This window comes from Sorghum bicolor, chromosome 2 (genome assembly GCF_000003195.3).
Source record: "Sorghum bicolor cultivar BTx623 chromosome 2, Sorghum_bicolor_NCBIv3, whole genome shotgun sequence".
NCBI lineage: Eukaryota > Viridiplantae > Streptophyta > Magnoliopsida > Poales > Poaceae > Sorghum > Sorghum bicolor.
In genome coordinates, this window is record NC_012871.2 from 71,247,007 (window position 1) to 71,266,452 (window position 19,446).

Below are 19,446 nucleotides of genomic sequence, written 5' to 3' on the forward strand. Positions count from 1 at the left end.
AAAAGTGTTGCAGTGTCCATTTTGCAAAAAAAATTGCTAAACAAGGCCGTATTTGCGGCCAGGTAGCAGGATTTTGTTGAGGCCTTGTTTAGTTTCAAAAAAATTTAAGATTTCCCATCACATCAAATCTTACGGCACATATATGGAGTATTAAATATAGATGAAAACAAAAACTAATTGCACAATTTGTCTGTAAATCGCGAGATAAATCTTTTAAACTTAGGCCAAAAACTAATTGCTAAAATTTCAAGGATCCAAGTGGCAAACCCATGCATACGAAAACTAAACTACCTATTGATCCATGAAAAAGGGATTTGTATTTTCTATATTCCAAAAGTATCTGTACAGCAATCTTAAGTTAGGCCACAAAAGGGCTCATGATAAACTGCAATGGTAGTTGTACTATAATTTGCAAGCATACATCCATATGGAATTATGGATTTCAAACTCTCACTGGATTTGGCATCCCTTGGTCTCTCGAGGGAAGAAGGCACATGTGACTCCAGCAAGGAAGAGCACCAGGTCAATCATGAACACGGCTTCTTTTTGACGGCAGCTCTCTAACAAGCCAACAATAACGAGAGGTGAAACTATGCTGCCAATCCGACCAAGGGAAGAAGTGATCCCAACACCGGTGTTCCGAGACGATGCAGGGTAGAGCTGCAGAATAGTGATACAAAAAGGGATGAGAATTTGCTTGATACATTTCAAAATTGCAATGGCTATTCTATACAGCATAGCACATCTATTTCAATGACGTGAATTACTCATATCTTGTCTTGGTACTGAAATTTAAGGTGCAGCGCAGAAGCTCCACAAGCTCTATAATGATTTGACACACATACACCCCAGTAATTTATGAGGTATAATTGTTCATATAACTAATTGTTTGGTGTGACAAAATGTTGATTTTCTTCTCTGATAAATAGTCTAGTCCTAAATTATGTACTATGCTCTGTAGTATTTAGGATTTGACTATTTCCATGTAACTGCAGAGAAGTTGAGAGGCTGCCTACCTAGGCTGCAACCAAGGTGCTTATAGGTTGTGTGAGTACCTTTCTAGATAGTGCTCCCCTCTCTTAAGACTAAGCCAGGGGATGTCTTCTACCCATGGTTCGATTTACTCAAGTAACAGCAGAAGTAAACATATAGTGGCATATTGCATAGACTTGGTACTGAGTACTGACCTCAGGTGTATAAACATATAGAACTGCAAAGCTGCCCATGATACAAGTCCTGGCGCAGAATAGAAGGGTAGTCACTAAGCCTTCCCCTAGTTGTACAGAAAGAGGTGCCAGGAAAGCACCACACATCAAAAGCATCCCTCCCATAGATCTTTTTCGACCAATCCTGTCGACTAGAAGAGCAGCCAAGAGCAGGCCTGGGAACTCTGACATCAAGTAAAACAAGGTTTTTTATGTTACAAAATCGAAGCACTTCAGTTAGTTTTCTATTAAAAATTGAACTCCTTAGCCTTAAGCAATCTTGAACAAAATAAGATTATTAAATGAGATCAACTATTTTACAAATTCATTTTGGAAATAATGGAATGAAAGCATACACCGCGAACAGAAAGGAAAAGCTCACCACTATGCAAATTCTTGATCCATTAAGTTCTTATTATCAGATTACTTTCACGTTCTGAACAATTCTTTATACACAACATGGCTACGGCATTGCACTTAAGAAGAAGCTTCTCATGCGCAGGCCGAGAAACACTAGTACACTACAAAGGCCAGCTGCCCTAAACGTGCCACCGAGTGCCCAGGACACATGCTTGAGGCCATGTGCATCTTGTAGAAAGTGACTCAGGTGATTACACGCATGAGTGCATGACTCGAGTCACAGTGACGGAGGGTTGCCTTTTGACCCAGACCTGTTTAAATTCGCTCCCGCGGAGAGTTGAACCCAGGACCCAGGGTGCCACTTGAGTCCAGCTAACCAGTTAGATAGCAGGCCCGTTTGACATGATTTTACTAACACCAGGTTCACAGAACACACCCTATCCCAATCCTCCAAAAGCAGAAGCCAGAAATATTTGGGTTAACATTTTTTTTGTCTGCTACCATTCATTTTATCTACCACAAAACCTCCCATACCTTTTTTCTTGGGCACAACCATGTCTGAAGAAAAAAAATCTTAAGTAGCAAGCAAATATTTTCTTCAAAAAGAAGCAACATACAAATAAGTACCTTCCTCTAGACTGGTAATCATGTACTTCACTCAGGTGATGAGGTGAATCAACAGCAGAAGAATGAAGTAAAAAAATCTTAGAGCAATTATACCTGCCAAACTGGTTACCAGCACATCTCTATAAAGATTACCACTGTTTGGTTGCATCAAATGTGATTTTACAGATGCACACGTCCTCCTACCATTGCTTAGTTCAGAAGTTAGCAATATTACCCCATAATAAGTAAAATAAGTTGCAAGATAGATGAACCACAGAAGAAAGGTTGATCTTATCAGATCATATGACCAAAGTGCCTGGAATGCAACAATGCCACTGGACTTGGAACTTGTGTCCTCTTCAATATCAGCATTATCTTCTGCAATTAGAAGTGCTGTCTCAGAAGTCCCAAGGTTGTTGTCAACATGCTTTTCATGTCTGTAAATTAGTACGCCAGGAGGGAGAGTCCCTTTGTTCATCCTTGCTATTCTTTCCAAGATGACTGTAGCATCCATAGTTCTACCTCTCGAGCAAAGATACCTTGGTGATTCAGGTGTTAGAGGGAAGAAAATGAGAAGGCCAAAGCATGGTGCTGAGGACAATGCAAGCAACCACCTCCACCCAAGTACTGGCATGACAGCCTGCATTAAGAATATACGATTCCAAGGTAAAGATTTAAGTTAACTACTGTAAATCCTGCAAACATATTCAATCTTTGATGTATCTTTTCTAAGGACGTGCACCAAAGATAACTAACATCCAGTTGACGAAAGGAAAAATACCCACGCAAGCAGAGCCTCCAATATTGTTCCCACAGTCCAACAAACATGGAAAACAACCATCCAGGTACCTCTTTTGGCAGCAGGGACAAACTCTATGAACCAAGTAGATAGCACATGGGCAGCACCCAATCCCAGGCCAACAACAAAGCGAAGGGTGAGTAAGGATGCGTAGTTGGGCGAGAAGGCGCTAAGCAAACCAAATATGGCAGTGACCACTGCAGTGAAAAGGAAACCGGTCCTGGAAATAGCACACATCGAATTATAAGATGTAGCATCGTCCTTGGATAACTAATAAGGTACATTATTGTTCAAGTAGCTAGGTTGAATTCAGCCAAAAATTCATGTTCATTTATGTGATAATTTTCCTACCACAGGAACAATTCTGCACGAAATTTATCGAATGGTTCCAAAAATACTACTTATTAGGAGGGTTCAGTCAAAAGGTTCTACCCTTTATTAAATGACTCCAAAGTCCAAATTACTCATTGGAGGGTTCAGTTAAAAGGTTCTTTTTACTGGGTTTAGTAATATACACGCTCACCAAAAGAAGGATTCAAACTAGTGTATGAAATGAATTGGTACAGTTTCAAAAGCAACGGAAACAGGGAAAATCATGCCTGCACCAAATTTCTTAGATCACTCGAAAGGAATTGTGTTGGGATGCGGAAAAGGAAAATTATACACAAGTAAGGAGAAAAGAGTAATCCTGCAGACTGGGACGCCTGAGAAACAATACCAGGTTCAGATTTTTGTGCTACCTCCTGCCGTATCTGTCTGCGATGAGGCCTCCGGCGATGGACCCGATGAGCATCCCGGCGAAGACGGCGCTGCTGATGAGGCCCTGCTCCGCTCCTGATATCCCCCAATCCTCTTCCACGGCCGGCCCCACGAAGGAGAGCAGCATGATCTCGAACGCCTCCGCGACCCAGCCCAGTCCGGAGTAAGCTAGCACGAGGGTCTGGAACCGGCCGAAGCCGACGAGCGAGAGCGCATCGTCCGTCGTGTAGTGCATTGACGCCTCGCCTTCGGCGGCCATGGTTGGAGACGGAGGACGTGATGTCGCGAACGCTGGCGGGGCGGACGGCGAAGCGCCGGGGCGAAAGAGTGGCGACAGGGGACGAAGGAGAACGAAAGGGAGGCTGTTGACTTGACTCTGCAGATCCCGGGTCCATGGCTTCTTGCGTGGACTACCCATAGCCATAGGTATGTGCGGACTCACTAAATAGAACGTTCATTAGATTTGAATGTAGCGAAAATAGCCCCCACGACTTCTTTTTTTGACAAAAAAAGAAATCCTACAATTTTCTATTTTTGGAAAGTTTTCTATTTTAGGCAAAAAAATCGCTAATTTTCTTTTTTGAAAAATTTTACTCACAACTTTTACGTAAAACTTATGGAACAAACTTTTACGTATAACTTATATACATGACTTTAATATATACCTTCACTGTGACAAAGTTACACACATAACTTATACATATAACTTACTACATGATAAAGTTATACGCACAACTTTTATCTATAATATTTTATGGAACAAGTTTATCAATATAATTTATGACGAGACAATTTAGCGAACGTTCAAAAAAGTTATAATTAAAACTTAAGCATATAATTTAATTAAACCAATTTTAACATATAAGTTAATAACTGTAAGTTAAGCACAAAATATAATAAATTAAATAGTTTTGCAAAAAGTTAGACATAAAAGATAATAATTATAAGTTAATATCTACTAGTTACATGTAGAAAGTTAGATATAAAATTTGTGTACAAAAAGTTAGATATAAAAGTTACGTGCAGAAAGTTAATAATTATAAAATTTACATCTAGCATTTTAAAATAAATGTTTTATTTTTATATGACATCAGCGGTGGTTATGGAAAAACATGCTAGAAGAGGAGGTAGTTTGAACCTTTGTTACATCAAATCTAAGTGAACGATCGTCCAAATAAAATAAGGGTTGACAGCATATATAAAAAGAAAAAATTGATGGACTTATATAAAAAATAAAAAGAGAAAAAAGGCAAAAGAAAAATTAAAAAATATTTTATAACTTTTGTGCTTCAAAGTTTTGGCATAAGTTGTAAGTTATATGGTATAAGTCATATGGTGATAAGTTTTGCAAAGTGTTATACCAAGTTGTTAGTATAATTTATAGAAATAAGTTATATTCTATAACATATATGTATAACTTAGTCACCTTCTAAAAATGAAAAGTTGCGGAAATTATCATTTCCAAATAAGGAAAGTTGCGGGAGTAGCTGATGATTCGCTGGAACGACGTGGTGAGCGTTCCGGTTTTGGGTTCGGTTTTTAAATTTTTGGCGAAATTTGGTTCTTACAATAGAAACCGATGGGTATTAAAAAATTTAGAAAATGACTATTTTGGTTTTCGTTTTTTTCATACTTATTGAACTAACCAAACTTTTTCAGCAAAAGTTAAGACAACAAAAAAATGTATACAAGTTATAAAACAAATTTAGGCAATACTACCTAAATTTTAGATGATGCAGCAGCAGCAGCAACAACAACAACAACAACAAAGTGTAAAGATTTATTTGTACTGGCTCCTAGCACTGGCGGTTACGAAAAACGTCCGTAAAAACATGTTTAGAACCGTCACTATTGAGCTTCTTTCTACTAGGGCAGCTCCAATAACCTAAGCCATCTTCGTAGCAGGCTCCAATAATCTAGTCGTGCATGGATATATATAGTGTCCACTTCAGTGTCGGTTTCATCATCAAAATGGTCCTGATATTATCATATAGTTACGTACTAGAGTTTATACTGACTTGTATATATAGATATTAGTGTGACTATTTTAACTTTGATTAAATCTATAGAAAAATTTATTTACCCTATTCTTCAACACTACTTCATTGGTACTTTTCAACAAAAAAAATAATGCATCAACATAAGTCAAATTTAAGTGAAACGAGAAATATGTCGCATGACGAATCTAATGATTCTTATCTAGTAATAATATAAACACTAGTAATAGCCGGACACTTCAAACTGCTGACTAGCTAGTCCGACTAGTACTAGTATAGTAGTACCAGCTTGTAAACGAGCTACAGTTGTCATCGGATTGTGCTAGCGCTGTTTGTTATCGGAACACAGTGCAAACGGATTTTTGCAAACGCTGTATGTTCTTATCGGAACACTGCAAAAAAAGAGATCTTCCTAGCAGGACTCGAACTCCTTCCCATCGATTCGATGTAGCAGGTTGTTCCCCGTACTGTATAAATTGCGACGCATGAAACCCACGCATCCCTCTGTCGTTCGTCCGCACTTGTGCGCGGAGTAACTCGGCAACTCGCCTCTGATCGATCGAAGACATCAACCAAGCCCGCTCGTCGTGCGCCGCCTGCCAACATGAAGCTTCTTTTCGCCGTTGTCTGTACCCTCCTCATCCTGCTTAGCGGTGCGTATATATGTTGATCAACATCAAACTTATGCTGCATTGTTGTCGACAATTTTTCTCAAACTACTTGTTCTGCCCATCTTGCAATATATATATTGATCTGTTCTCCGATCTGCCTGTTGTTGTTGGCTTGTTGCTGCTGCTGCTAGCAGCTGGTAATGTGGAGTGCCGGCGCCATGGCGACAGCGACTCTGACCGGCAGTATAAGCTGTTCGTGTTCGGCGACGACTACGCCGACACCGGAAACTACCCGCTAGCAGACTTGTCCAAGACGACGCGTGCCTGGTATTACCCGTACGGCAGCAATGACAAGGACCACGGCATGAGTGCAAGCGGCCGCTTCTCCAACGGCTTGGTCCTACCTGATTTCATCGGTACGTGCTCCAATAATCCTCCCCTGCCCGTAATAAGCAAGTTTGCCCGAGCATGCAGAATGTAGTTAGCTAAATACTAGGATCGGTGTGGATCTCATGGTTTCTTGCATTTGTCTTTGCAGCGAGGATTCTGGGGCTGGACGAGTCCCCTCCGGCTGAAAGGAGTCGGGAGCAGGACGGGGTCGACCCGTCCGGCATGAACTTCGCCGTGGGCGGCGCCGGCGTCGTGGAAGGGACACACGAGGCACCCAAGCTCGGCACTCAGGTAGACAAGTTCAGGAGGCTAGTCAGGCACGGCATCATCGACAAAGACCTCACGGATTCCGTCGCGCTCATCGCCTTCTCCGGCAAGCGCGACTACGCACGCGTCAACGACATGACCAGCTCCGAGATCAACGCCATGGCCCAGGACGTGACAGACAAGATCGCCGACGCCGTGGAGCAGCTGATGGACCTGGGTGTGGAGAAGGTGCTGGTGAGCACGCTGCCCCCGATCGGCTGCACGCCGTGGCTGTCGAGGTCCAGCGACCACAGCGGCAGCTCTTGCGACAGCCAGAAGGTCTCCAGCATCCACAACGCGTACCTCGAAGAGAAGGTGTTTAATGACGCAGCCGTCTTCAACCTCGACCTGACAACGATGTTCAAGCGCCTCACCTCCGGTTCCGGTTCCCTGTCGAAGAAGTTCAAGCACAAGCTGGAGCCATGCTGCGAGATCTTCGACCAGAGTGAGTACTGCGGCCAGATGGAGGACGGCGTCGCGGCGTACAGCTTGTGCTCCACGCCGGACAAGTACTTTTACTGGGACGACATCAACCCGACGCATGCCGGCTGGAAGGCCGTCGTGAAGGAGCTCGAGGAGTCCATCAAGAACTTCCTATAGATATCTAGCTAGTAGTCGTTAACATATGGGGGCTTGTTAGCAGTAACTATGTTAATCATTATAGGTTCTCAATTAATTAGTTCCAGTCGTCTGCTCTCTATTGGTTTAGGTCATAGGAGTGTGAGAGTTTGGTGTTCAACTGCTAGAGTTCTATATATGCATCTTATTACATTTAAACTGGTTCTTATTGAAGTCTGTGGATCTCCTTGGTGCGACATTTTTTTCTTTACATCAGGGATGCCATACTATTTTTTTCTAATTAATGGCCACAACTTTGTGCTTGGTTTCTAATTAATGGCCATAACACAAGCTTGTTCGTTGGCTGATATAAGTCATGATTGAAAGTATTGTTCGTTGATTTGTTGCGAAAGAAAAATACTGTTGAAATATTGTAGCCAAGAATAATTTACTAGCATTAATGTTTTCATAACTAACAAATAGCTACACATCCCACGCATAAAAAAAAGGGAAAGACACATATTTCGCGTTTCCTAAATAAAATAGTGGTTGTTAATAATTTTCGGGCTGCCAGGCCAAGTGTAGGCTGTGTAGCTAACGTGTCATGTAATGGAATCGGTGAATCTATACGTTGCCTGGGCATTTTTTTCTCTTTTGTCACCCGGATTTGTGGCCATCAGATCCATCTATCATTTGATCTTGTCCTTCCTTTTTTCTTTGCTTCTATGTTAGAAATCAGATTTGTTCATTGTCTAGATTTCAAGTAAACTGCAGATTAGTGTCCATGCTCGGTGTTTACTGCTACTAGGAATTATCTAGTTAGCATGTTTTTCTTGTTTATATGTTATTTTAATTCATGTCTTTCTCTTACAGTCTCAGATTGTAATTTTTACATTGATTATATCAGTGTAAATTTATTTTATTATTGGTGTAAATATGGTTTTTTTTATTTGTTCTCTGTAATTTGTGTTTCTGATGCGTTTTCAATTTGAATTTCTTCCTATTTGTCTTCCATAGAATTATTAATCTGTCTATGTAATTTATGTTTTTGATATGTTTTCAATTTAAAATTCTTCTAATTTGCCTTCCATAGAATTAATTTGTCTTTGCAATTTGTGTTTTTATTTTTTTCGATTTAAATTTCTTCTAATTTGCCTCTATAGAATTAATTTGTTTTGTCTTTGGATCCTTTGTTTTTTATATGGTCTGTTAGATGTAGATCTTGTGGTTTTCAAATTCAGGTGTTTGATTTCTATAGATCACCTATTTCGTAATTGATACGAGAACTGAGCGTTTTAGTTGTTTCCGTCACCCGAGTGACAGGAACCTTTAAATCACCTATGTTTTCAATAGACAGATTGGAATACATCCGCAATTCTCGACACGGCACGGCCTTTGTGCCGAAAATTTATCTTGCTGTGCCACATTTCAGACCGTGCCGAAGTCTGAGCTCTACTCGGACCCAATTGGAGAGTGCTAATCTCCAACACTCCAACTCGGCAACTCCTACGTTTAGAGCGAGTCGTTCTGTCGCATAGGGATTAGAACGTGTCGTTCTGTCGCGGAGTCTCGAATTCAATAGGCTTGCCCGGATCGGACGAATCTTGAGAGTGGCAAGGCGAGCCTCTGCAAGGCACTTGAAATCTCAATGCAAGGAGCAACCAACTGTTTTTACCAAACCTGTAACATGAAGCAAACCTTGTCGTTTTCGCCGGCGACCTTTATGGCAGGCGGGCAGTGCCTCTTGCAGGCAGCAGCACCAGCATGAATTTCTGATCAGAAGCTTGCCTGCAGATCGATTGCGACTGAGACCGATTGGCGACTGCGACTGCGACTGCGATGATAAGGCACCGATTTTCACATGCCTAGCTTCTGGTTCGCCAGATAAAAGCTTTCCCTGAAAGGCTGATCGAGGCCCTCCTCTTGTGGCCTCTAGAAACAGGTGGCCCTGTACCAAAATACGCAGAGATGGGCGGCATGCATGGCTGCCCCTGCCTGTCCGGGGCTCTTGCTTGCATTGCATGAGAACTGATGGCAACCAGTTTCGGTCACTTCATTGATTGCAAGCACTGCTGCAGACCACTCACATGCTGCAAGCACGTATACATGTCCACGTAACTTGCCCGATTTTGCAAACGTAATGTTCAGTTACACATTACAGGCTTGAGTTTATCGTCGTTGGCGCCTACAAATTCAGACCCCCCCATGGTGAGTGGTGACATCAGGTCACCAGGACAGTCCTACACTGCCACACCCCCCCACCCAGGCCACACTTGCTGCTGCTGTGTGCTTCGTGCTGTGGAGCTCAACGGCCGGCCATGTCGTCGTCGCCACGCCACCCTTGCTTCGGCGCCCTCCCGGAGCGCCTCGGCTACGTGCAGTGCAACCTCTGCGCCACCATCCTGCTGGTAAACGACGACCTGTCCGTCCGTCCCCTCCCCTGCATGCTAGCTTGCTCTGGAAAATTGCCAATGCCGTCCCACACGGTCTCATGCAGGTGGGCGTGCCGTGCGGCGGCACACTGCAGCTGCTGAAGACGGTGGCCGTGCAGTGCGGCAGCTGCTGCGGCATCCTCTCCGTCGCGCTGCCGCCCCCGGCGCCGGCGTCCGTCGAGCTGCCCCTGCAGGTTTCCCACGTACCGTGTGTCTTCTTTCCTTTTTTTTTTTGGTGTGTTTTTTCATTAACGCGCGCATTGGCCAAACGACCGACGTGTCCGTCCGATGGAACAGGAGGCCGGCGTTGGTCCGCCGCCGAGGGACTCCGACGAGAGCAGCGGAGAGGACAGGGAGACGGAGGCTACCGTTGCTGACAACCATGCTGCCTTCCCTGCGGTTAACAAACGTAGGTGATCATGCGCGGTTTCGACAGTGGCTTTCCTATATATACAGTGGTCCTTCTCACTGATTACTGAGCAAGCTTTTCTGCTTTTTGAAACATTTTGCAGCTCCAGTTAGGAAGCAACGGACGCCGTCGGCCTACAATTGCTTCATCAAGTAAGTCTCGTGTTGCTAGTCCACTCTGATATGGCGATTGCAGCATTTGCCACCAATTGCAAAAGCAGCAAATGTTTACGAGACATACATCGAGTGTGTTTGGTTGCCCCTTTAAACCTGGCTTTTGCTTAGATGGGTTAAGTTTTGGCTGTTTGGTTGTCCGGTCAGTCTCTGGAGCCGGGCTCTATATACACTTACCAAAATAGTAGAGTTCTCCTAGTGTTTTTAGTTAGTAATAAAACACTACCACTAGTCAAACACTAGGGAATCCTCACTAGGAGGTATTTACTAGGGAAAGTTTATACTAAATTTTAAATGCTAAAATACTAGGAGAATCCCACGTTACTAGGAGAAATTGAAAAATCTGGTTGTGATAGTCATCCATTTAGCCAGAGCTAGACCCAAGTAGAAACACCATTTCTTCTGGAGCCAGGCTTCGGTCGGCTCCGTACTAACCCATGTGCTGCTTCTCCTCACCTCTGGGACACAACACCTCCTGGCATCATTGTCTCACCGCTCTCCTCTGTGACCGAGGACAACGATGCAGGCCGCGAGCTTCTTCCCCGCCCGCAACCCCGCGCTGCTGTTGGTCACTGGTAGCCGTGGCCAAGGCCCTACTGGAGCACCTTCTCTTTTGTTGCAGATCCAGTCGTGAGCACGCTCAAGTCCACTCGTGAAGGAGAAAAGGAGGATAAACTCACCAACTCAAGGAAAAGGTGATTATATCCAAACCAAGCCAATCAACCAAACAACAACTCATTCTAGCCAGGTTCAGCAGTGCACGCAACCAAACAAACATGTCTTGGCTTGTTAGAGACAGACTTAGACTAGTCTGGCTTAGTTTTACTAGCCAGACTTGTATAGAAAATAAACCAAACACACCCAGTGTACAAATGCATAAGAAATGACTGTTACTTCACTGGACTTGTCACCGTTGTTCGCTATAAACCAACAACTGGTTATATTGTGATTGAAATTTCAGCATGTTTTCAGCTGCTACTCTGGTAGAGGCGATGAGGTCTTTAAAATGCGCTTGATCTGTTTCTCAGGGAGGAGATACAGAGGATTAAGGCGAGACATCCCAGCATCACCCACAAGGAGGCCTTCAGCGCTGCTTCTAAAAATGTAAGAATTCGTCAGCGGGCTGCAAGCTCCAAACTGTACCGATCTGCCTCGACTAGTTTCTGGATTATTTGTTCATCAAACCATTTTCAATACTTCTTCATATTGTTAGCAAGCTATCATATGGGTTCCTTCCATGCAGTGGGCTCACTTACCTAGGATCCAGAAGAAGGGAGAGTGATGGATCTGCTGTTGCACGCAATTTCCAGATTTGCCAGCTGCAAAGAGGGGAAAATGGGAAACAGATTAATTGCTACCTGAATAAGGCAGTGCCGCAGTGATGTATGCAGGTTCAGGTAAAGCAAAGATGATCCACGTTGTAGCAGTTAAATCCATGGATTCCAATGTTGTACATAAACCTAAAACCTTAGGCACGTGGTGCCTGAACTTACAAACATGCATGGTTTGCAGATCTTATCAATTGCAGTACTGACAGAACTAGGATAATACCAAACCTGATTAATACAGTCATCACTGTCACTGCAGCTTGAGAACAACAAGTCAAAAATGATTCTCTGGGTGTAGCTGATATATTAGTAAAACTTGCCCAACCAGATCAAGTGGTAAAGCGATTTGATTAGCATACACAATTCTGTTGTTTTTCTCTTCAGCACAAAACAGAAAAAAAAGGCAGTTCTGATTGTTGATATTACACAAACATCTCAAGCTCTATTTGTAGAGTGTAATTCAATCTAGTCTATGAAGGCATCACTCTTTTGATGCTGGCATCAACCGGAGCCTTTCTTCAGAAGCTTTACCCGAACCATTCTCTTCCGATAAAAGCGCCTGCAGGTCACTCCCATTTGCCAGGCTGTTGAACTCTACTGATTTTGAGGGCAGTGCAGGGTAACGTCGCTGGCAAAGTGTCATGAGCCTCTTGATTGATTGAAGGTACTTGCGAGTGGTCTCATCATTCATGATGTGGGCAACACTGTTTGTGTAGATCTTTTCTCGAGCAGAACGCTCGTGGATACCAACCATAGTGACTCCAATGGGCCATGGTGCATTCCCAATTGCCAGCTTGATGTATTGGTCCATTGCTGCTAAATAATCACGCTTCATGCAACACTCAACAATAACAAGCAATGCTTGACGGATGTCATCAGGAAGAACCTAAATGAATCCAACAATAAGTTGCATCCGAATCAGTGAAAGCACCAAGAAACTCGATGAAAGGCTGTAACGACATTTGGTATAAACATAATCAATATTCAGATGGGCATTAGTATTTTGCTCAAGCAGATAGTGGGTCGATATTTCCAAGAAGCTCAAACTATGTTCATCATGAGGCAATACTAGTTATATCAAATCTGAATCTTAGCCAGGAACCAGAATTCAGTTGATTGCTCAAATGGATTGCAATCCTACACCTCAGATACCTCCATTTAAAAACAAATCTGGGGCTATAGTACTCCAAAATTAGAATCTGCACTAGTACAGAACAAATAAACAACGAACACCAAAACTGAGTAGGACTGGAAATTCAAACAGTACAATCAATACCCCAGCATCCCAAAGTATTCAAAGAAATTCTTTTCATAAATATATCTGAGGCACATTAATTATCTGTCTCAAGGTACTCCTTGCATGCATGAGAAGGGTATACAGAACATGAATATAACACATGATCCAAAATGAACTGAGTAGACACTAGTAGTAGTTTTATTTTACTTCATATTAATATACAATGGGTAGAAGACAACTTAACATCAAATGTAGAATGAGATGTTTTCAAGAAACCATGATATTCAATATACAAAAGTAATGCACAGAATTGAGGGAATGGCCAGACAGAAACGGCTCAAACGGATTGAAACACATTACATGTCTATCATAAACCCATGTAAATGTTTGCCATGGGGCAGATAATCAATTACGAATTAGTTCTTGCAAAAAAGTTAGATTGTTTGCTGCCACACTGTTTGTTTAAGAATTACAGAAATATGGTTTTTAGTCTATACAGCCTATCAGAATCAGAATGTAACATAACTAGTTCCAAGTCATAACCTTCAAATACTCACGAAATACTAGTGAAATAGATTGAGTTCGAATGGTTGTTGAAATCATGCAAATACAAACAGGTCCTATATGACACTATCTTGTCATAAACTGCAGTTAAAAAACGTGAATTTCATGTTACTGCAGAAATACAAGTTGAATATTCATTTCTCTGTCAAAAAAAAAGTAATCAAAACATACATTCAACAAGTGTCAGCAGGTAATTTTTCTCAACAAAATTATGACAATGTTTCAGGGTCATCATCTTTGTTCCCTTCTGTTATAAATAGTTACAGTTAGAGATAGAGACAGAATCCTAGGTATAACAGGTTTATGGATAGTATCGTACTCCAAGTAAAAATTACTCAATCATGCACCAAGTCCAACTAGGACATGTATCAACCAGACTATTCCAATTATTTTCCACACCTTCAACATCTCGAAGCTAGGTTGCTATTCAAATCTGAACTATGAAGCATGTTACCAAAACAAGCATGACATTTTGATTTTTGGAAAACACAACAAAGAAAACAATTTAAGCAACAGTTTTCAAACCAACTCAAAACTATGACAATGGATAAGCTTTACCATGCATTCTTTGTAATCAACCTATGAGCCCAAAAATTGCATAACTTAGTCATCACATCAGCTAGTTGTTCATAACCCTGAATTTTCCAGGTACACATTACAGCAACTAGCTAAATTTGCATACTACCTACTCAGTTTACCAATTAGAGTTTTGCATGATTAATTGTGTTTGTGTCAATTTGAAGTGCAATCAAATTAATAGCACAATTTAAGCAGCCAACTGGTGGAAATGACATAAGAATTCATACCTTCTTCCTGCAGAACTCAAACAGGGGGCTGAGATACCGCGCGCACTGCTTGAATGTTGCAACCATCGACTTTCCCTTTGCTGTACGCTTCTCCAGCTCAGTCATCTCATCCAGCTCCTGATTCCATTCATTAAGCAGCTTCTTAAAGAACACCAAAATCTTATCTTCATTGCAAAGCTCCTCAAACTTGGTCCTCATCCTCTTGGAGTCCTTGTCTGCATCAGCATCATCGCCGCTCCCCTTGGCATCCCCATCATCTGCACTGTCTCCAGCAGCACCCCCGTCGCCGCCATCACCCCCACCTACACGTTTTCCCTTGCCCTTGGCATAGGTGTCCCTCCCAGCCTTCTGCCGCTTGCGCATCTCGATCATGTCGCGGAGGAAGTCGTTGGTCTGCCCCTCGGTCATGTCGATGTCGTCAATGTCGTCGATGACGCCAGACTTGAGCACGAGCTTGAAGCGCGCGAGACGGGCGTCGTCGTCCTCCCCGAACAGCGTGACGGGCTCGCGCAGCACGCGGAGGCGCCGCACCACCTCGTGCCGCGGGAGGTCGAGCTCGTCGATGCGACGCTCCTCGGAGAGCAGCGCCTCCTCCTGCGTGGTCTTCTTCGGCGCGAGGGCGGGTGGGACGGAGGGCGCCGACGAGGCGGAGGAGGAGGAGCTAGGGTTAGGGTTCGCCGCCGCCGCCTGAGCTGCGGCGTCGGGGTTGCTGGTGTCGGAACCGGTGGCGGCTGCGGCGGAATCCGGGGAGGGCGCCGACGCGCTCGCCTTGGCGAGGAGCTGGCGGTGCTCGTCGCGGCGCTTCTGGAGCTGCTTCTGCTCCAGCTCCGACCGCCGCACGAAGCTCTTGCCCCCGAAGTCGGCCGTCGCCGCCTTCCGCTTCTTCTCCAGCTCCCGCTTCAGCAGATCCATTACGCCCGCCGGCCGCCGCCCGGCCCCGGCTCGGCTTCGATTCTCCGAGAGGCGGTGCGCCGTGCCGGTGCGGATACCGGCCGTGAACGTGTATTTGACCGTTCCCCGCAAATAGAAGAGGACTCCAACTTGGCTCCCCCCCTGTTTTGTCCGTTTTGTGCTAGTACCACAGCAGACCTAGCTAGCGAATAGTGCCGCAGAGAATCCGGCCCGATTCAGTTTCCCATCGCGTGGAGAGGGGGCGGCGTTGCCGTTACCGACCATGTCGCAGCCGCCGGCGCCGGCGCCGCCGTATCGGCCGTATAGGCAGGTGCGGGAGGCGACGCCCCACAGCCGGGCGGTCTCCTGCGTGCGGTTCTCCCCCTGCGGGCGCCTCCTCGCGACAGCGTCCCTCGACGGAACGGTCGCGCTGCTCTCCCCGTCCTCGCTCTCCGTAATCGCCGTCCTGCGCGGCCACTCCGACGGCGTCTCCGACCTGTCCTGGTCCACGGAGTCGTACTACCTCTGCTCCGCCTCCGACGACCGCACCATCCGCATCTGGGATATCCGGCCCGTCCTCGCCGGCGGCGCCCAGGCCGCCGCCGCCGACCCCGGCGCCGACCGCTGCATCCGCGTGCTCAAGGGGCACACCAACTTCGTCTTCAGCGCCAACTTCAACCCGCAGACCAGCTCGCAGATCGCCTCCGGGGGATTTGACTGTACCGTGCGCATTTGGGACGTCAAGAACGGCCGATGCACCCGCGCCATCGAAGCGCACTCCGAGCCCGTCACCTCCGTGCATTTCATTAGGGACGGATCCATCGTTGTATCAGGAAGCCATGACGGGAGCTGCAAGATTTGGGACGCCAAGACCGGGGCTTGCCTCAAGACGGTCATCGATGAAAAGAAGCCCGCGGTCTCCTTCTCCATGTTCTCGCCCAATGGCAAGTTTATCCTTGTCGCCATGCTCGATAATTCACTGGTATGGCCAACTAGCTCGTTGTTGATTCCTAATAATACTCATTTAATGATCAACTTCTCATACAGTATAAAGTCTTTGTGATGAGAATGACTAGATTTAGCCATAATCATAGTTCACAAGAAGCTCATAGATATGTCTTTCCTCATGTACTATCAACTGCAGATTACTCTCTAATCATTTAGGATGTGAAGCTCCTGATATTTTTGTTGTCTTATGCAAACCAGAATCCCTGGTGTCTAGCTCTAGCATAGTCTTTTTCAGGTACTTCTGGGTATCTAGGTAACATTAGTGCATTTTGAATAGGTAACTGCAGACTCTAGATGTTTTGTCCTGACTTTCAGTTTCAAATGAATATCTATAATCTATTAATAACTATGAATTACAAGTTGAAAGCCCACCTCAAATACGCTGTCTGAAGCTACAGTATTGATCTTAGCAAGCAGATTGCACATCTGATCTGCTTCAAGCAGCAACAATGCTTTTTTATTCTATACTACAGATTATCTTAGTGTATCCTACACAATTTTTTAAAACCACAAAATACAGGTACAGAATAACTAAAATTCAAATCTTTAGGTTCATGACTACATTAGTTTGTTTATACTTTCTATTAGAGATATATATAAGTCTAACACATATGTATATCATGTAACCTGTACTCCAAGTTGTATCTTGGTTATATATATATATATGAAATCCACCCCTCCCTAATGGGGGTGAGGTGTTATCTCAATCTTCTACACTTTCTTACCAGTTTCCTGCTGTTTCTCTTTCTTGATAATGTTTCCATGCATTGAGCCCGTTGACTTATAAGGAATAGCCACACAAGTCTGAACCATTTGTTCTCCTGGTTGTGGAGGAATTGTTCAGATGGGCAGTATTTATAGCAGTGTTTGTCTTAAAATTCCTTGTACATCTATTATGACTATAATTGTCATAGATTAAGTCATATTGCCATGGAAGGTGCACGTGCCACCGGCCCACCAACAGGGATGGAAAATTTAGATATTATAAACTGCCATGGTCTGAATCATTGTAGTGAGAGAAAAAAATCATTCTATGGTCATTGATTTTTAGGATACTTTGTCTGGTAGTTTTTTTTTCCAAAAAAAATGCTGCTGTAACATATATGTTCACATTTAACGTATTGTCATGCATATGTCAAGTGCACCTATCCGTATTAATTTGATCCATGGCAACCACAGGACATTAATAATACTCCCTCCGAGCTTCATGTAGGCTGGATAGTAGCATTTTTGTTTCATACTTCCATGTCATGTAGCTGAGTTGCTAGCACAGTTTTATTCATAATTGTAGACTTGTAGATTGCTTTCTTTTTGTTTACATTAATTGTAGTTGTTCTTTCTATTGTACACAAGATATTTAATTTGTTCAAAAATTTGTGTTTGCTAAAATGTGCCTCCTAACTTATTATTGCACCTTGCAGAAGCTATGCAATTTTGCTACCGGCAAGTTCTTGAAGGTATACAGTGGACATGTGAACAGACAATACTGCATCCAGTCTGCGTTCTCTGTTACGAATGGGAAGTACATTGTCAGTGGATCAGAAGACAACTGCGTGTATATATGGGACCTCCAAGGGAGAAATATTCTTCAGAAACTAGAAGGCCATACAGACACTGTCATCTCGGTATCCTGCCATCCAACAGAGAACAAGATTGCTTCTGGTGGCCTAGATAATGATAGGACTGTAAGATTATGGGTTCAAGATAGTTGATCAACATGCTGGTGTGAAGTTTGCTCAGACCAGACCTAAACAGTGCTTGGCTATCAATGAGGAATATGTCTGCTTCCCATGGATTGCTCTTCCAGATACGTTTACAACCTTAATTACACATATCGCAAAAAAGACATTAACCATGAAAGCTTTGTTTTAATCAAATGTGTCATCCTAAGTTGTCAACGTGGACAAATCAGCATTTGTCCTAATGTTGTGATATGTTATGCCCAACGGTTGTATTCCATTCATATTAGTGCTTGTAGTTTGCAAAGTTCACCCCTGTAAGATGCAAGATACTCTGCTGTTAGCTGTCTAGAAGGCACGTCGCTTAGATTACTTGTTTGCTGATGTCAATAGATTGGCATTTCTGCCAAAGCTCTAGAAAGTATAAGAGGTTTTAACAGCTATTTGTATCTTTCTAAATGGTTCTTGAGTTTATTCGCTAGTCTGAAAAATCATAACTGAAAATATTGTTTGTTGATTTATCGTGAGAGAAAAATACTGTTGACTGGCAGAAAAAGTACGCTTAATAATCTGTTGCCATATAGTATTTACCACCAGGGAGGCAGGGACATGACGGAAAATGCAGAATGTACCAATTACTATTGTATATAATATATCGCGTACCATAGATTCTGGAGATGATACCGCTGGTACCACTAGGATGCAGCCACAGAGGATGCATGCCCTTGCACGCCAACATTCCTTGTCGTCAAGCTTTGATAGCTTATTTTGATGGGGCTATATTATTTGAAGGGACGTGATGTGCTACATTTTGCAAGCGACTGAACTAATCTAATTTCAATTTCAATCAAAACATGCAAATATCATGATAGAGCAAAATCCAACTCCATGTACTTGGCCGACGGTGTCATCTACAGTTCGTAAATTGGCAGACGGCATTATCTAGATCTCTGAACTTCAAGATAATCACCACATATCTCTAAACTTGGTCGGTGGTGTCATTTCAGTCTCTGAACTTCAAGATAATCACCACATATCTCTAAACTTGGTCGGTGGTGTCATTTCAGTCTCTGAACTTTTAAGGTGATAATTGCAGGTCCCTAAACTTGGCAAGCGGTATCATCCTTGTCCAAATATGGTCTAACCTACTCTATAATCAAGTAGATCGCGTTTGCGCCGAGGCAAAAGGTGGAGTGAGCACAGCGTTGCCGCCCCGCCGCCGCCGCTCCTATAGCCATAATTGTTAGTCCCCCTCCCTCCTCCGGTGATAATCATCAGAGGCTGGAGGAGTGGAGATCTATCGTTTTTAATAAGCTTTTCTACTAGAT

At 43.6% G+C, this 19,446-nt stretch overlaps 5 protein-coding genes across 5 annotated transcripts; 3 read left to right on the forward strand and 2 right to left on the reverse strand.

Annotated features, from left to right (window-relative positions):
* Positions 275–4,131, reverse strand: LOC8056370 (organic cation/carnitine transporter 7). Its single transcript, XM_021454169.1, has 5 exons — positions 3,711–4,131; positions 2,953–3,190; positions 2,286–2,811; positions 1,188–1,390; positions 275–660 (listed from the first exon to the last, which is right to left on the reverse strand). The coding sequence occupies exons 1-5, from the start codon at positions 3,986–3,988 to the stop codon at positions 451–453; spliced, it is 1,455 nt and encodes a 484-aa protein (XP_021309844.1). The 5' UTR covers positions 3,989–4,131; the 3' UTR covers positions 275–450.
* LOC8056371 (GDSL esterase/lipase At5g03600) lies at positions 6,390–7,633 on the forward strand. The gene is made up of 2 exons (XM_021453610.1): positions 6,390–6,753; positions 6,876–7,633. The coding sequence occupies exons 1-2, from the start codon at positions 6,390–6,392 to the stop codon at positions 7,631–7,633; spliced, it is 1,122 nt and encodes a 373-aa protein (XP_021309285.1).
* Positions 9,849–11,887, forward strand: LOC8083902 (protein YABBY 7). The gene is made up of 6 exons (XM_021453611.1): positions 9,849–9,999; positions 10,089–10,226; positions 10,324–10,432; positions 10,536–10,584; positions 11,634–11,709; positions 11,849–11,887. Exons 1-6 carry the CDS (start codon positions 9,910–9,912, stop codon positions 11,885–11,887), a joined length of 501 nt encoding a protein of 166 aa, XP_021309286.1. The 5' UTR covers positions 9,849–9,909.
* On the reverse strand, positions 12,208–15,589 carry LOC8083903 (pre-mRNA-splicing factor 18). The gene is made up of 2 exons (XM_002463016.2): positions 14,541–15,589; positions 12,208–12,819 (listed from the first exon to the last, which is right to left on the reverse strand). Exons 1-2 carry the CDS (start codon positions 15,450–15,452, stop codon positions 12,415–12,417), a joined length of 1,317 nt encoding a protein of 438 aa, XP_002463061.1. The 5' UTR covers positions 15,453–15,589; the 3' UTR covers positions 12,208–12,414.
* LOC110432516 (COMPASS-like H3K4 histone methylase component WDR5B) lies at positions 15,595–18,637 on the forward strand. Its single transcript, XM_021453116.1, has 2 exons — positions 15,595–16,413; positions 17,861–18,637. The coding sequence occupies exons 1-2, from the start codon at positions 15,715–15,717 to the stop codon at positions 18,149–18,151; spliced, it is 990 nt and encodes a 329-aa protein (XP_021308791.1). The 5' UTR covers positions 15,595–15,714; the 3' UTR covers positions 18,152–18,637.

Bases quoted from the DNA above. Each gene is read 5' to 3' on its own strand.
- LOC8056370 (XM_021454169.1), bottom strand. From the start codon at position 3,988: ATGGCCGCCGAAGGCGAGGCGTCAATGCACTACACGACGGACGATGCG. The intron at 2,812-2,952 runs GTATTTTTCCTT...TTCTTAATGCAG, and splicing joins TGGAGGCTCTGCTTGCGTGG to GCTGTCATGCCAGTACTTGG. The intron at 661-1,187 runs GTCAGTACTCAG...ACTATTCTGCAG, and splicing joins TATATGTTTATACACCTGAG to CTCTACCCTGCATCGTCTCG.
- LOC8083902 (XM_021453611.1), top strand. From the start codon at position 9,910: ATGTCGTCGTCGCCACGCCACCCTTGCTTCGGCGCCCTCCCGGAGCGC. The intron at 10,227-10,323 runs GTACCGTGTGTC...ATGGAACAGGAG, and splicing joins TGCCCCTGCAGGTTTCCCAC to GCCGGCGTTGGTCCGCCGCC. The intron at 10,585-11,633 runs GTAAGTCTCGTG...TCTGTTTCTCAG, and splicing joins GCCTACAATTGCTTCATCAA to GGAGGAGATACAGAGGATTA.
- LOC8083903 (XM_002463016.2), bottom strand. From the start codon at position 15,452: ATGGATCTGCTGAAGCGGGAGCTGGAGAAGAAGCGGAAGGCGGCGACG. The intron at 12,820-14,540 runs GTATGAATTCTT...GGATTCATTTAG, and splicing joins TTGAGTTCTGCAGGAAGAAG to GTTCTTCCTGATGACATCCG.
- LOC110432516 (XM_021453116.1), top strand. From the start codon at position 15,715: ATGTCGCAGCCGCCGGCGCCGGCGCCGCCGTATCGGCCGTATAGGCAG. The intron at 16,414-17,860 runs GTATGGCCAACT...TGCACCTTGCAG, and splicing joins CCATGCTCGATAATTCACTG to AAGCTATGCAATTTTGCTAC.
- LOC8056371 (XM_021453610.1), top strand. From the start codon at position 6,390: ATGTTGATCAACATCAAACTTATGCTGCATTGTTGTCGACAATTTTTC. The intron at 6,754-6,875 runs GTACGTGCTCCA...TTGTCTTTGCAG, and splicing joins GGTCCTACCTGATTTCATCG to CGAGGATTCTGGGGCTGGAC.